This window comes from Mustela putorius, unplaced genomic scaffold (genome assembly GCF_011764305.1).
Source record: "Mustela putorius furo isolate JIRA1106 unplaced genomic scaffold, ASM1176430v1.1 tig00003863_pilon_pilon_pilon, whole genome shotgun sequence".
In the NCBI taxonomy this organism is placed as follows: Eukaryota; Metazoa; Chordata; class Mammalia; order Carnivora; family Mustelidae; genus Mustela; species Mustela putorius.
Window position 1 is genome coordinate 25,411,046 of NW_025422015.1, and position 17,706 is coordinate 25,428,751.

The 17,706-nt window shown below is 34.4% G+C and overlaps 1 protein-coding gene across 7 annotated transcripts in view; it reads left to right on the forward strand.

The window, feature by feature from the left end:
* PTPRK (protein tyrosine phosphatase receptor type K) overlaps positions 1 to 17,706 on the forward strand; it is a 563,647-nt gene that overhangs the window by 513,850 nt on the left and 32,091 nt on the right. For 3 of the 7 annotated variants that reach the window (XM_013063592.2, XM_004740175.3, XM_004740177.3), the window contains exons 14-16: positions 8,034 to 8,172; positions 11,244 to 11,273; positions 16,245 to 16,405. In XM_013063592.2, the coding sequence (XP_012919046.1) occupies positions 8,034 to 8,172; positions 11,244 to 11,273; positions 16,245 to 16,405 (330 nt within the window). The remainder of the gene's footprint in view (positions 1 to 8,033; positions 8,173 to 11,243; positions 11,274 to 16,244; positions 16,406 to 17,706) is intronic. The other 4 variants (XM_013063581.2, XM_004740178.3, XM_004740176.3 and 1 more) reach the window with 3 other exon arrangements.

Here is a 17,706-nt window from a genome sequence, read left to right on the forward strand (position 1 = left end):
TTGGACCTAAAATGAGTCTCTTGCAGATGGCATATCTATGGGTCTTGCTTTTTTTAATCCATTTTTTAAAAGATTTTATTTTTATTTATTTATTTGACATACAGAGATAACAAATAGGCAGAGAGGTGGGGTGGGGGGAAGCAGGCTCCCCGCTGAGCAGAGAACCCGATGCGGGGCTCGATCTCAGGCCCTGGGATCATGACCTGAGCCGAAGGCAGAGGCTTTAACCCACTGAGCCACCCAGGCACCCTTTTTATCCATTTTGATACCCTGTGTCTTTTGATTGGGGCATTTAGCCCATTTACATTCAGAGTAACCATGAAAGATATGGTATTACCCACAAAATATTTGTTGCTGTATATTGTCTCTGTTCCTTCTTGGTCTATGTTACTTTTGGGCTCTCCCTTCATTTCACGTATTCTCTTTAATATTTCTTGCTGGTCTCGTGTAGTGTTCATGAATTCCTTTAGTTTCTGTTTGTCCTGGAAGCTCTTTATCTCTCCTTTATTTTGAATGACAGCCTTGCTGAATAAAGTATTCTTGGCTGTATATTTTTCTCATTTAGCACCCTGAATATATCCTGCCAGTTCTTTCTTGCCTGCCAAGTCTCTGTAGATGGGTCTGATGCCAGTCTAAAGTTTCTACACTTGTAACTTAACGATCTCTTGTCCCAAGCTGCTTTCAGGAATTTCTCTGTGTCTCTGAAATTTATAAACTTCACAGTTATATGTTAAGGCATCGACCTATTTTTATTGATTTTAAGGGGGTTCTCTGTGCCTGCTGGACTTGAATGCCTGTTCCTTCCCCAGATTGGGGAAGTTCTCAACTATAATTTTCTCAAATATACCTTCTTCCTCTTTCTCTCTTTCCTCTTCTGAGATCCCAATTATTCTAATATTATTTTGCTTTATGGTATCATTTATCTCACAAATTCTCTCCTCATGATCCAGCAGTTTATCTTTCTCTCAGCTTCTTCATTCTTCATCATTTTGTCTTCTGTATCACTAATTCTCTCTACTGCCTCATTTATCCCAGCAGTTAGAGCCTCCATTTTTTATTGCATCTCATTAATAGCCTCTTGATTTCAACCTGATTAGATTTTAGTTCTTTTATTTCTCCAGAAAGAAATTCTCTACTGTACTCTATAATTTTTTCAAGTCTAACTAGTATCTTTATAATCATTTTTCTGAACTCTAGTTCTGACATCTTATTTATATCCATACTGATTCGGTACCTCACAGTCAGTACTGCCTCTTGTTCTCTTTTCTGAGGTGAGTTTTTCTGTCTTGTCATTGTGTCCAGAGAAAAGTAGATGAAGGAGAGCACAAGATATTAAAATAGCAACAACGACCCCAGAGGAATATATAGAAAACTAATCAGAAGAGATCTGAAACAGAAAATAAAATAAAATAAAATAAAAGACAGAGAGAGAATATAATCAGACAGTTGAACAGATCAGAGCAATACACTAGATCCTGGGTGTATTTTGGTCTGTTAGAAAACCAGATCCCAAAATTATAAGGAAAGAAAAACTTCCATATAAAAAATAAAATTTAAATACAATGTAAGGATAGAATGTAACTGTAAGAAAGAAAATTTTAAAAGACTTCTGAAAGTTAATTAAATAATAAATTGAAAAGGAAAAAAGAAAAAAAAAGTAAACTGGAAGACTAAAGAACCACGAGGAAAGTAAACATGAATTCTATATACTGTTTTCCCCTAGCACTGGAGTTTTGCAGTTCTATGTGATTGGTAAACTTGGTCTTAGCTGGATGTTCTTGCTGATCTTCTGGGGGTGGAACCTGTTGCACTGATTCTCAAGTGTCTTTGTCTGAGGCGGAACTACACTACTCTTGCCAGGGACCAGGCTAAGTAATCTGCTCAGTATTGCTCTACATCGGTTTTATTCCCTGAAAGCTTTCTGCACTGCTTTAGAGCATGAGAATAAAAATGGCAGCATCTGATCTCCAGTCCCAGAGCCAAAAGCTTAGGGCCCTACTCCTTAGTACACCCTCACAGAAAAGCAGTCAATCACTTCTGTCTCCTTTGTCTCTGTCCACACTCAATGCTTACCCAGCCTGGGACTGAGCTGGGTGACACATGACACTGACACATGACCCCATTTGGAGTCTCCAAACCCTAAAGACTCCTGCAGCAGGCACCCACACAGACCTTCCCATGGAGGGAGGGGGGCTCACCCCAGTTCTGCCACTTACTGGGCCCCTAATAAGAGAGGGGTCACCTGACCATGCCATGGTTCATGATTTATGGCGATCCCAAGTTGAAAGTCCACTCCAGGGCTCACTGATTGCAGCTGGCTTCCCCACTCCAATGTCTGGGAACTCTGCCACACTCAGGCACCTCAGTCTTCCTGTGATCCCAGGGTTCCTGAGACCAGACTGTCCCATCTAGTGTTCCACCCCTGCTTAGCCACCTGTGTGCCTTTCAGGCAGGGACATCCGTTACTGGAGCAAACTTCTAAAAGTTCCGATATTGTGCTCTGCTGCTATACCACTTCCAAATGGCTGGGAAATGGAGGATCCCTCCTCTATACTTTATCATCTGATATATTCCCTCGGATTCACCTCTTTGCACCTCCTACCTTGCAAAAAGCAGTCTCTTTTCCATTTGTAGAATTGCAGCAATTCTTTTCTTAAATCTCTGGTTGAGTTCACAGGTATTCAGCGTGATTTGGTAACTATCTAGTTGAATTCCAAAGACCAGACAAACTTAGGTCCCTTACTCTTCTGCCATCTTCCTCCCTTTGATTATAGCATTTAAATTAATGAGTGAGAAGTGAGTGTAAACAATCTTCAGAATTACAGCTGAGAAGGAAAGAAAGCACTAATGAAATACCTGGAAAATTTGTGGAATTTACAGGATAATGGTGTCTCTAAAGCTGTTATGAGATCACCTGATATATTGAACTCAGAGGCTTCCGCCTCTAATACATCATGAAAATGGAAGACTGTTTTTTATGACCACAGCTTTTAAATTTAGGTAGATTTGTATATTTTGGTGGTATTTATATATTTTTAAATCTAAATTTTTTACCTGAAGTTTTTAGGTAAATTATTTTTACATAGTGGGAGGAAGGACACAATTTATGAGGTCACTTTAACTATTTTGGAAAAAAAATGCAGCACATAAATTTGCTCAATTAAAAGGAAATACTCCTTTAGTTCTTTCTCATTGTCCAAAGAATTATGCTGCCTTTGGCTTCAGAACAATGGGACTTTTCAAATAATCTTTGACAGATAAAAAAGGTAAAGATTTAGGGCAAAGGAAAGCATTTCTGAAAGAGGTGTTCCACATCGCCTTTGTGTATATGCATAAATTATAAACTGGGCTCAAGGGTTCAGTCACTATAATAGCTTTTTGCTCTCTTGAAGAAAATAGAAAATGCTCACTTAGGGGTTATTCTGTATTTCCATTAATGAATCTTCTAAGCTTGAATGATTTTAAATAGGATATTTATGTTCCTTGGTTCTAGTAGGCCAAGAACTTAGAAAAAAATATGTGTGATTAAAGTCTCTAAAGTAATAAATTTATGTGGACATTTAATAAAAAATACTGGTAACAATAGTAATAGTAAATGTCACAGCTAAAGATTTTTAAGGGGGATTCACAATCAAGGGAAAACAGACACTAAATCATATGTTCCTGGAGAATTTGATTAGTCTTCTATACTCAAGTTTAATAATGATGTTGAAGCTCTGATGAGCAATTCTGCACCAGAGTTGTAATCATGACAGGCAGGCACCCTTACTTAACCCAAATGAATGAACTAGGTGCTTTTTTCTTTAACTGTTTGGGAAAAATTAATTGAAGTCCAGTGTTTAACAAAGACATATAGACTATGACTTTAAAATAGCAATATTGTTTTACATAATAGGTTATAAAAGTTTCATTACTTTATACCCAGAATACACTTGCTTGCAAGGTTATCAGTGTCTTTAGTCAGAAATTTACTTTTATATTTGGCTTTTTGTTTCTGAAAATATGTTTAGATTAACTCATCAGCAAATCTATTTAATTAGACGTATAAGAATTCTTCCATCTCTGAATTTGAAATTATTTACCCATCATCTTTATATCAGTTTTGTTATTTAATTATTAAACCCAGCTAGTATTTCTTTTTAATTTTATTTAAATTCAGTTGATTAACATAAAGTGTATTTTTGGTTTCAGAGGTAGAGTTAGGTGATTCATCAATTGTATGTAATATCCAGTGCTCATTACATCATGTACCCTCCTTAATGCCCATCACCCACTTACTGCATCCCCCCACCTCCCACCCCTCCAGCCACCCTGTTTGTTTCCTAGAGTTAAGAGTCTCTTATGGTTTTTCTCCCTCTCTGATTATATCATATTTTATTTTTCCCTCCTTTCCTCTATGCTCCTGTTTTGTTTCTTAAATTCCACATATGAGGGAAATCATATAATTGTCTCTCTCTGATTGACTTATTTCACTGAGACCAGACTGTCCCACCTAGTGGGACATAATACCCTCTAGCTCTATCCACATCATTGCAAATGGCAAATTTCATTTTTTTGATGGCTGAGTAATATTTCATTATATGTATACATGCATGCAATGTCTTCTTTATCCGTTCATCTGTCAATGGACAGCTGGGTTCTTTTCATAGTTGGGCTGTTGTGGCCAATGCTGCTATAAACATTGGGGTACAGTGCCCCTTCAGATCACATTTGTATCTTTGGGGTAAATACCCAATAGTGCAATTGCTGAGTCATAGGGTAGCTCTATTTTTAACTTCTTGAAGAACCTACATACTGTTTTTCAGAGTGGCTGCACCAGTTTGCATTCCCAACAGCAGTGTAAGAGGGTTCCCCTTTTTCTGCATCCTCACCCACATTTGTTGTTTCCTGTCTTGCTAATTTTAGCCATTTTGACTGTAAACCCAGCAAGTATTAAGACTGCCTGTTAAGGGGTACCTGGGTGGCTCAGTGGTTTAAAGCCTCTGCCTTCGGCTCAGGTCATGATCACAGGGTCCTGGGATCGAGCCCTGCATCAGGCTGTCTGCCCAGCACGGAGCCTGCTTCCTCCTCTCTCTCTCCTCCTGCCTCTCTGCCTACTTGTGATCTCTGTCTGTCAAATAAATAAATAAAAATCTTCAAAAAAAAAAAAAAAGACTGCCTGTTAATACTTCAGGATCAGAGTTTGTATTTGCATCTGCATATATTCTGAGATTTTTCTGGTAGGTTTAGCAGTTTTGAAGATTTTTAGGAGATATATGCTCCTTATGGCATAATATCTTTAGAAAAGTAGCTCATAACTATATTTGTTGAATTAAAATGGTGTATTAAATATATACTAACCTCACTGAACAAGAATTGCTCTTTCAAAGAGTTTCACAAACATTTAATTCTGTGAGATATGTCAAATCACAAAGCCATCATCATTACCTTCTGAAAGGCAAGCATAACCTAGAACCTTTTCAGAATAAGCATTAATTAATGAACAATGATGATTTGTTGTATGCACTGAAGTTTTCTCCTGGAGAATTCTGCATCATTCTGTCTCCCTATTTGAAGCTATTTAAACCAATCTACTTGAGAATTACAATCAGCATATATCCTCTTTACCTTTATATCCAACTTTGAGATATATTCCACCTATTTTCATACACATACATGTACTATATTTCTAAAATTATTCTTGGGAAAGAAGAGATCTGCAGTATATTCAATACATGCCTTGATGAAATGAACCGTAATGTATAGTTTGAAATGTGGTAAGCATTGCACTACCTCTATTCATAATTAATGAGATTGGACATTTCCTGAAGCCTGAGTATATGGAAAGTGTCATGTCAGAAAGGAAAACTCCCTTGCTTACCAGAAGAAACAAGCTGAAGGCTTGCTTTTCCTACTTGAGAATAACAGGTATGAAATATGGAACCATGGGGAGGTTTTATCCTCTCCAATTGAAATCAGATAAATTAAGATAGATATAGTGAATTGTTTTACAAAGTAAACTGTTTCTCTAACACTTTTCCTCAAACTATGTTTCCTACTGGTTTTATTTTAAATTACCATTTTATGAAATGATATTGATATTAGATATATTAGTTATTTTTAATTTCATACTTGGAAAAATTAAAAAATTACTAATCTTGTGTCCATCTCTTTTGGGGAGAAAATGTGGCTGTTCAGGAAAGTGGAACAGATATTGAGATGTGCAGATATACAGAACTTGGAATCAAAGCACAGGGAGGGAGTTTGGAAGCCAAGATAAAGATGCTAAAGAAAGAACTAAAATATAGAACAATAGCTCATTTTTAAAGGAATTTATAAATTATCTATTGGAAAGGTATGAGGTTAATTTAGGGGTTTGTTTGTTCACTCAGCCACCATCTCATGCTGTTGTGGATGCTTTAAGGCAGTTTCCCGAAGTACCTAATTCTGAGAGTCACCCGTAATACTCTTGTCACCCACATTCTTAATAGGAGGGACCATGGATCTGGAAACATTGAGAAATGCTGTTTTAGAAGATGGAAGATGTGTTAGGTTTTGTTAGTATACTTGAGCAATTTATAATCTATTCTTGTGTCTCTAAACCTCAGTTTTGGTAATTGCAAAACGTAAAATACTTTTCTTGCCAGTTTTCAAGGTTAATAAGGTAAAAGGAAAATAGCTTCAGAAGGTTAGTGAAACTTATAAATTGACTAATAAGGTTTATGCTTTTGATTGTGTATATATCTGGGGGATGGGAGTTGCTTTGAGAAAGAGGGAAAAGTTAGAGGTATAATGAATGAATAAAGAAGATGAGTGTGTGTGCATATATATACAATGGAATATTATTCAGCCACCAAAAAGAATGAAGTTTTGCCATTTGTAATGAAGTGAATGGAGCTAGAGTGTATTATGCTAAGCAAAACAAGTCAGAAAAGGACAAATACCATATGATTTCACTCATGTGGAATTTGAGAAACAAAATAGATGAACATATATGGGAAAAGGTGGAAAAAGAGAGGGAGGCAAACCGTAAGACCCTCTAAACTATAGGGAATAAACAGGGTTGCTGGAGGGAGGTGGGCAAAAGAGGAACTAAATGGGTGATGGGTATTAAGGAGGGCACTTGTTACGGGGCACTTGGGTGGCTCAGTTGATTAAGCATCCTTCTCTTGGTCTCAGCTCAGGTCCTAATCTCACAGTTGTGAGATCAAGGCCTGTGTTGGACTCATGCTGGGCATGAAGGCTACTTTAAAAAAGGAGGGTGAGGGCACTTGTTGTGATGAACCACTAAATTCTACTCCTGAAACCAGTATTACTCTATATGTTAACTAGCTAGAATTTAAATAAAAAAGAAATTGGAGGAAGGGACAAGTTTTTTGGGAAATAAAAATTTTTAAAAATAAAAATAGAACAACTTAATCTTTTCAAATTTCAATTTCCCAAGTTTATCATCTGGGTTTTATTTTTAAAGAGAATGTGAAATGCTGCTTGATGTATTTGTTTTTCTTTTCCTCCAAACCAACTATTCCTTTAAATCATTTATATCAAATCAAACCTGACACCTCCACTAGTTAGACAAGGCGTTATTTCACCTAACCTCTTGTGTCCCAGCCAAGAGCTATTGACATCTACCATGAAGGGCCAAGCACAGCACCAAGTGCTTGAGTTCGGAAGTGTTTGCTAAATGGGCCAGCAAACAAATGAATCCTAAGTCTGACACCATCTCTTTCCGTGTCCTAGGCTAAAAATCTTGTGTCTGACTTTTACAGACATTTGGAGAAAAGTAGTTCACCATTCCCTTTGATAGTCTTTTCTAGGTTTTGTTTTATTTTTATGTGATAATAAAATTCCTATTCAAAAGGCTTTATTTCCCCTTATCTCCACCCTAAATTCCTTATGCTGTAGTTCAGCATGCTTTTGTATTTATATATCCAGGTTTTTTATTCAAATAAAATAAAACAAGTTCTCTTTTTATAGCAATTTTTGGCTGGAACTAATTTCCACTTTTGTGATAATTAGCTGCTTTCAGTAACTTATTTTTTAAATTCATTTAGCAGCAGCAACAGAAGAACCAGAAGTGATTCCAGACCCAGCCAAGCAGACAGACAGAGTGGTGAAAATAGCAGGAATAAGTGCTGGAATTCTGGTGTTCATCCTCCTCCTCCTAGTTGTCATACTAATTGTAAAAAAAAGGTAAGACCTGATTTTGTTCTGTCCCATTCACCTACCATTTATGTCAGTAGTTTTCAAATACTGTTTTATTTCCCTGAGCTCTTTTGAAATAGAACAAACAAGAAGAATTGAATTTTGACAATGTTGCCAGCATCTGAGTCTATTTCTCATGGTTCTTAAATAAATTCCTATCAGTTCCTTGTAGTTTGATTTTGGATATAAAGGTATATTTTTCATCAAGTTAACTTTGAAATTAATGTATGAATTTAAATTTCTCAGATGCAGAGAAACTTGAGATACTCATTTCTTACATTTTGAAATGTTATTTACTAATAATGGCAAAAGTATTTATTATGATTCTTGGATTACGGTCTGTGAATTAGTTTGTACTCTTTCTCTATTTTTCTACATGTTGGCTACATGTAAGAGATGAGAAGAATCTAAATATTATTTTGTGCAATTGTATATTAAATATTCGCTGGCTAGATATTTCAGCACATTAATATGAAGAGTCTTTTTTTTTTTGAACATCAGTCTTTTATACAATATCAACCAATACCGCCATCTCCTGGAATTCTATGAAGATATTAAGACCTACTGGAATTTAAACTAAACTCTATTCAGGAGATCAAAGTATACTCCTGCTGAAAAACATTTCAAAGTATACAGTTTTTAGAACTTGAATTTTTTTCTTTCTATAAAATGTCATTATCTGTAAGGCATATCTTAGAAACTGATACAACCCTCCTATCGTTCCTATCATATGTTTTAGATTATACTGCAGTTTGGAAGGACTTTTAAACAAGTCTTTACATGTAGAGTACAGTCCTAAAATAGCTTTGTGTATAGATGTGTTTGAAATTTTTGATTATATCAAATACTAAATGATGTTGCTTACATTATATTAAATCATATACTGTTAGGATTGTTTTATACTCAAGTCATTAACAGTATAGATAAGACTCATACTACATGTTTAATCAATCCATCAGAGTTTATTTTAATGTATTGCCTCCTTACAATTATCCCCTGGAGATATATATGTTGGAGAAGACACATCTGCATTAGAAACATTAGGTATGCATTATAGTGTTTTGTGTTAAATTAGCTACATACGTGCTTTCCCTAATAGTGCTTTCTCTTTTTGCTGTTGTCTACCTCTGTGGTTGGAGAATACATCATAATTGAGACAGGAAGGTTTAAGTATTTTAGTAATATGAATTTGCCAATCAAGGTCAATAAAATGGCTGATTGTAATCTCTCAGATCTTATGTCTCTATTTAGTTTCAATTTATATTTGCAGTTAACTAAATTGTTTATAGAGAGTTAATTAAACTTTGCTTCACGATTAAAACCATTCCAGTCCCTTCAAATTGGAAACGAGAGCATGAAGTTGGCCTCTGATTATGTCCTCACTCAGTTAGAACTGGGTTAAGCTTATTGGTTTTATTTGTTATTTATTCAACACTTTTTTAAATGTTATAGTAGCCTTCATTATCCATGGCCCTCTGTTTCAGAAATAATAGCAACAAAAAAAATGTGAAACATAAATTTCCTAAAGTAAACCAAAATAATCTCTAAGCATGATTATTTTTGTGTGGGTAAAATGCTCTGGCAACTGTCTAAAATTACATAATGTATGAATTCTTTTTCTGGTTCATATTTTAAATGGTTGGCCTCTCTATTAAAATGCTTCACGTTTGACTTTTCGTAATTATACATTGATTGTCTTTTGATAGAAAGTATACCAGGGCCTTTCTTTCTCTTCCTCACCACAACCTGACTAGGAAGAGTTGCAATTTTATAGACAGAGAAAGTTACATATTTAGATATATTTCCCTCCAATATATAATATCAGAACTAAATTATGTGAATCCCTTATCTAATCAACTTTGTAATGACTTTTATTCAACATAGTATGTCTCACATGTATCATGTATGATTTAATCACTAATCTTTATTATACATACACAAAGGCACAGATTTTATAACAACATATTGCATAGTATCAAGCTTAATCAATTTTAATATATAATGTTTCCTTTTTAATACACAGATTTATAATAAAACTAATATGAGACCAAACTATTTTAGTCTCTTATGATCTTTATTTTTATGGGAAATTAAGTTTCTCAAGACTTTATGACTCACTAGGAATAATAGACATGTTGAAAAAAGTTCTATGTATTTTTGAGTTTTGTGTAAAGATATGGTTTGGAATTTAATTTAGTAAAATTCTACAGCTAAGGGTATATATAAAGTAAGTTTTTAGGCTAAGAAAAGGGATAGTGCATCTCTCAAAACGCAATGTCATTTTTTTTTTAATTTAAACGCTGTTGAATTATTTCCAAATGTATGCCATTTTTTCATTGGTTATGTATTATATTTTAAATGTGCAGCATGAATACATTATTAATTCCCAACATAAATTGAAATTATGTTCAATGCAGTAAATGTTTGTATATGATATTATGATCACATACATCTACTGTGGACATATCTCCGTGTATATATAGTGCATGGGGCATATGTATATTCACATAATATATGTATGCACCCCTGTACGATTAAGATAAAACAACTCGTTTAGAAATTTAGTTGTCACTCTGCATATAGTCTATATTAATAGATATTTATGTTTTGTATTCGAAGAAAAATAGTCAATTTAGTGTACAAGTTCTATACACAGCAGTTCCATCTGTCATGGCATTTTGATGGTAATAGATAATATTATGCTTAACTGCATGTTGAAATACACAAAATCCATTTAATTTTTTTAATTTTTCTGGCAGCAAGAGAAATATCAGCATGCTGTTTTCCAAATTTTGTACTTTAAATTTTATTTTTCTATTGCATATCTGTCTAATTGCATGGCAAAAAAAAAATATATATATATATCTAACCAAATGCATGAGCAAATTGAAATGCAAACCAAACCAAACAAAACAAAACATGACTTTTATTTTATTTTACTTTATTTTATTTTATTTTATTTTTTAACGCACATTTTTCTGCTTTATTGAATGTGACAGAGTCACGCTTTTCATTCACCATTGCTTCTCTTTTTCCACTGTCTGTGATTTGCTTGCCAGGAGGAGCTACTATTCTTACTCCTACTACCTGTAAGTAGAAAACGGGTGATATACAACTTTACATGTGTTAAAGATGCAGTATCCCTTTTCAAAAAACAGAAACAAAAAAATCTTTAAAATGTTTGTGATTTTGGTGATATTTTCTGGACTCTAAAATATAAAGTTAACCATTAACTTATTTTGTTAATCTTTTTTAAAAGGGATATTGTATTTCTGTATGTTCAGCTACTTTTAATTTTATTTATAATTTTCCACTAGTAGCTTTAGACTACAGCCCAAAACATCATTTATTTACTTAAGTCAAACCTGTATCTTATAAACATGATACCTCATACTACAAATCAGGTCAGGTCTAACTGTGATAATATCTTTCTCCACATTTCCAGGAATCCAGGATGGATTATAACTTCAGAACACCTTTGGTCTGGCCATCTAGGCAAGCAGTATGCTCTTGTTTAAAGAAGAAATAGATAAAACAAATAGATAAAATAAAATAAACTCTTCTAAAAACAAATAGATAATATGATAATGTTGCAATGACACAGAAACAAAAAAGTACTTTTTTAGAAAAGAAAAACTGAGTTAATTTATTATAACTTAAGCAGGACAAAGATTTTATAAAACCAAGACCAAAAGAACCCTCTTATCCTACGTAAAACACACCTAGGTGTCCTCTCTTTTCCTTTTCTCTTCCAAACCCTTAGCTCACCCTATACTTAGGTATGGACCGTTAGTTTGAATAAGGACAGAGAATATTGTTCCTTCTATTTCTCTAGTCATCTTCAGTTTCTTACCAAAGATGCCAGGGTATTCATCCAAGTCAAAAGAATGATATTAGAAAATATTCTTGGACATTGCTTGATCAATTTTGATGCACCAACTTCTAAGACTTAAGGGTTGTGATTAAGTATGTTTGGGGGCATTTATCCCACAGTATTTTACGAGGTAAATTTAAGCTAGCTTTACAATAAAATTTGGTAAGAGTCTCAATGACTATAACAGAGATCTGCCAGTATTTTAAATATCATAAATGCTTGGCTTATAATCTGCTGAAACAAGCAGGTGTAAACTAACAGTGCTTTTAGCTTATTGTGATGAATCATAATATCCTTGTTAAATCATGTTTGATGAAGCCAAAGGTAATTAACTGTACCATTTCATACAATTATGGAACACTTTTCCTCTTTATAGCCCACCCATATATTCACCTGCAGAAGTTTATGCTGTTGGCTGCTTAGATAATGAAACTCATTTGCACATCTGTCAAACTCAAGTAGTTGCAAAATGAATTGCCTAATTGTCCTGAAGTGTACCATATATACATATATTTTCTACACACACACACACACACTCACACACACTGCTCAGAGAGGGAAAAAAGCATCAAACATAGGAATCAATAAGTATTGATAAGAATGTCAGTAAGCTTATCATTAACCATTGATGTACCTATAGTGTTAGAATGGGATTGGCTTCTTAGTGGATGGGTAACATTTCTTTATTCTAGGCTATATAGTAGGTTATGGTACTGTTACTGTAATACTTAGGACTGTTAACATTAATGATTATAGTTCAAAAGAATGTCACAGATATGTGATTTTTAAAGCTACTTAAACATAACTAATCTAAATCTAAACATATCTAATCTAAACATATATACCTACCCTGAATTGGAGATTTTTTTAATAAAAGCAAATAAATAAATAAAATTTAAAAGAAAACCAGTTGTGATCTTTGAGCTAACATTCATTGGCATTGTCATAGTGACGGTCACTCATGACCAAAACACTTTAACTCTACTGTTAATTTTTATTTTGCAATAACCTGAATTAAAACCTACCTCACAGGGTTGTTGTGAGGGTTAAGGTATAAAAAACCAAGTTGATAATGCATGGCTGGCAAATAGTAACAAAGTTTAAATTACTCCCGCCCCATAATTTGTCATCTAACAAAGGTTTGTGAATCTGAAAAGTCTTTCATTGCCATGAAAACTTTATCTGTTGTACATTTGACAATTGCCTCTTATTTTTCCTTAATCACAAAATGTACATATAAATTATATATGTTTTAAAGTAAAGCCTAAAACTTTAAACTTGTCTTTTCTAAATGCTTTGAACTGCCCATCCTCAAAATTTTAACATTATTTTTAATCCATATTTCAAATTGTGTTATTTTTATCCAGTTTAGTCTCTAATTTTTTGAGGGATGATTCTTCTTGCCCAAGAAACAAAGACGAGGAGTTATTTCTTAAATTGTGCTTTTTTTTTTAACTGTTTTAACACTTTTAAGGGGCAAAACATTTGGCTGTGTTCACATGCATTTTCTCAAATTTATGACAACTAATGTTTAATTCCTAGAGCCTAGTAGATGCTTCATATTATGTTCTTGTAATGTGGCATTTTTAAAAAGTGTCAGCAACTGGATATAGTGTAATAGTTTAGGCTAGAACCAGGTCATTCCTCCCTATTTATTAGATTAATAACCTTGTACAAGTTATTGAACTTGTCTGAGCCTCAGTGAACTCATCTATGCAGTTAGAATCCTCATCCCTTTTTCAGTGGGTTGATCTGAGAATTAGTTGAGTTAACAATTGAGAAGTGTGAAGCATAACAAGCCTAACTCATCCATTCAAAAAGCATTTATTGACTTTCTGCTATGTCCCAGATATGCTGTAAGTGCTAGGAGTAATCATCTTCTCTCCATGGAACACAGAGTGGGGAAACAGAGTGATACCATTAACCATTGCCATTAACCATGCATTGATATATGTCATAGGCAGAAAACATGGTGCTATAAAAATACCTAGCAGGGGAGCACCTGGGTGACTCAGTTAAGCGTCGAACTCTTGATCTCAGCTCAGGTCTTGATCTCAGGGTCATGAGTTCAAGCCCCGTGTTGGGCTCCATGCCTAGCTATTTTAAAAAACAAACAAACAAACAAACAAAAAAAACCACCTAGCAGGGAAACCTAACTGGAGGCGGGTTGTATTCGGATCAGAGAAGCCTCTGATGCAGTGAGACAGAATCGAAGAGCACCAGATATTAGAGGGAAAGGAACATTGTTGGTCAAAGAACAAATACCTTATATGATGGTCTAGGAGTAAGTTTGCAAAGTAAAATCTGTAAACTTAAAATATGACCTGCTGCTGTTTAATTTGCCCCATACATGGTCTTAAGAAATAGATTGACTTGAAAAAAATCAGGAAATTGAACATAAATATTCAGATTCATGACTTGTCTTTAAAAATAATTTTTAAAATCAGAAGTTCAACACTGGGATTAAATGCCAGTAGTCACTTAGACCTAGTTGCCCCCTAAATGGCTTTCCAGTTCTCCACCATCCCCACCTTCCACACAATGACTTAGCACTAACAACAGCAGTCATCTGTATTCCCTGTCTGAAATCTTTAAGATTTTTGTGGGGTTTTTACCCCTTAGCCTAGAAAAAAGAGATATTAACTCTTTCAATGAATGCAGCAAATATTACTAATAAATGAGGATGGTAATGGTCATGGTAGTGATGGTGGTGGTGATAGTTCTTGTTACACTTTTGTCATTGTTGTCCAGTTATTAGTATTGTCATTACCATTATTATTATTTCTTTTAAAAAAGTAATGCCATTTGCATCCCAAAGCCTAGTTTCTGACTATTTTATTTAAGTGCAAAATCTGTTGTATCAATCAATGTATTGGGTGTGTTGGGTATGAACCTCCCACCGAGGCCAAGTACTATAGTACTCAGGAAGAAAAATCCAGACTATGTCTCAAATTGCCACATTCATTTTATGAAGGAAAAGCCCTTGGACACAAACACAACCATTACATGAACCTTAAAAAAAATATTTGTAGTATATTTACTCTAGGATAGATTCTAATGAGAATCAGAAGAATATGTCCTAGTTAATGATCTAGCTGAGAGATGGCGTTCTTCAGACAACTGAGGAATAATTCCAAGGCAACATTAACTGCTGCCATAAACATAATCTGGCTACTGCAGGCTTTTAGAATGCCTTTATTTATATTATATATAAATTGCTTTGTTAATGTGATATAAATGTTTTATATACAGTTAATAGTCTTTTATTGCATGTTTTATGTGTAACATTCACAAAGAACCAGAATATGTTTCACATCCTAGATAAAGATGTCAATATTTGAGTAGTTCCAACGTCTCACTCTACTAATTTCTAAATCCCCTCAGTTACTTGACCTGCTGCATTTATAAGGCATTTCTTCAGTTAAGACTCTGCCACATGGTTCTAAAACACATTTTTAGGATTTGACCATGGCTATAACTCAAGATTATGATCATTTGTATAATGTGTCAACATTGTATTTTTCAACCTTTCTCAGGATACTTTTCTTACACAGTATATAATTTTTCCATATATTTGTGTATTTGCATTAAATCTAGCAGTGGTAAATTATGCAATTCTCCAGATTAGGTTGGGAATTAATGTTATAAATATGCTGCTAAATGCGTTAATGCTACACATGTTACATTTTTCCTGAATGATAAAACAAAGAATGAAGAATGAGATTTTTTTGTGCATCTTAACTGGGTAACTCTAGTAAATTACACTTGGAAAACTAGTCATGTTATTCCCCAGAAGAACTTCTAAAAGGTGATCAAAAGAATTAATCACCCGAAAAACAAAACTTAGCCTTAGCTTAAATTTTCCTTAAACATTTTTACTAAGAAAGTATTTATTTATGGCTTTAATAAAGCATAGTCATAATTTAAGGCTGTTTTAATGATAAGAGAAATGAAAGGCTTCGTTTGACCACTTGAATGTTGAGATATCCGTATGACAAATAGTTGTATAGGTACCAGCAGGTGTCATTTGAATATCCAACCTAATTCCTGAAATTAGGAAACTTAGAGATTCCAAACTACATCTATATGTATTCTTATCCTTGGGCTTTCTCGAACTACTTACTGCTGGTGTCAACTCTCCTTCAAGCCTCACACTAAGGTTTCCCATCTGTATTTGCCTTGGCAGCAAACTTGCTAAAAAACGCAAAGACGCCATGGGGAACACCCGGCAGGAGATGACTCACATGGTGAATGCTATGGACAGAAGTTATGCTGATCAGAGCACGCTGCATGCAGAAGACCCTCTTTCCATCACCTTCATGGACCAGCATAATTTCAGTCCAAGATGTAAGTTCTTCATTAAAATCCTAATAAGTGATTTTGAAGCCCTTTAAATCACTTTGAATTCAACATGTTAATTTTGAATGGTGAGAAAAAGTAAGACAGAAATGGACAAAGCAGCCAGAAAGAGAAACATGTTAGGGAATATTATGGAATTTTTTAAGAGGACTTGTTTTCAGTCTTGATACTGGATTTCGTTGAACTGCAAACTGTATGAATTTTATTACTATATCATAAATGATATCCATATACTACTTAATACCAAATTATATGTCATTGCTCTAAGTTGAAATACTTGATTGCCTACATAAAATTACCTCACTTCAGAATTTATTTATAATTATTTTGCCGTTTGAGTCTTCTTTTGTGTAAGGTGAAGTTCCTTTAGAACTTGAACATCATAATTCTTTCTGGGAATTAATGGCATGGGTAAAATTATTCTATTATTCTACAACGAGTCCTGGAGAATTTCAGTAATAAAACGTTAACTAGGGGAAAGAAGAGACAACATGCTCTTAAGTATCTGATGTGAAATCCAAAAATTTATTTGAACTGGGGGATTGGCAGGGAATGGTAAAATCCATCCATCCATCTGTTCATCTATATTAAAAATTCCTGATGTTGATCTATAAAGGCAGGACTTCTAAAACATTGATGCTAAAGTACTCCTTCATGGCAGATGATTTGAATAATTGCCCCATAATCAATATTACTGTCTATCTTCAGATTTCCTATGAATTTTATATTCTGTTCTATAGCACTGTGTTTATTTTGGTCCTTAAATTTTAAGTGAAATTACCTGTTCCTTCAAATCCTCATGTACAAGTAATACATGAAGAAAACAAATCATGTTTATCCCTGGCCATGTATACACAGAGGCATTCTCAAATTCCAGAGATTTGCCTACTCCAGTTTGAAATATGGATATAAGGAAAGAAGCAAACAAAAGAAATATCATTTCCTATACAGATTATACACATACGTAGTGGGGAGGTTGAGAAAATAAGGGATTTGTAGGTTGTGTGTGTTTATTTATTTATTTATTAAGATTTTATTTATTTATTCAACAGACAGAGATCACAGGTAGGCTGAGAGGCAGGCAGAGAGAGAGGAAAGGAAGCAGGCTCCCTGCTGAGCAGAGAGCCCGATGCGGGCTCTATCTCAGGACCCTGGGATCATGACTTGAGCCGAAGGCAGAGGCTTTAACCCACTGAGCCACCCAGGTGCCCTGGTTGTATGTATTTATGTCTTTTCAGAAAGGGAAGGGTTTTTTTCCTGCAGTGTTCAGCTTGGTGAAAATTTTCAGT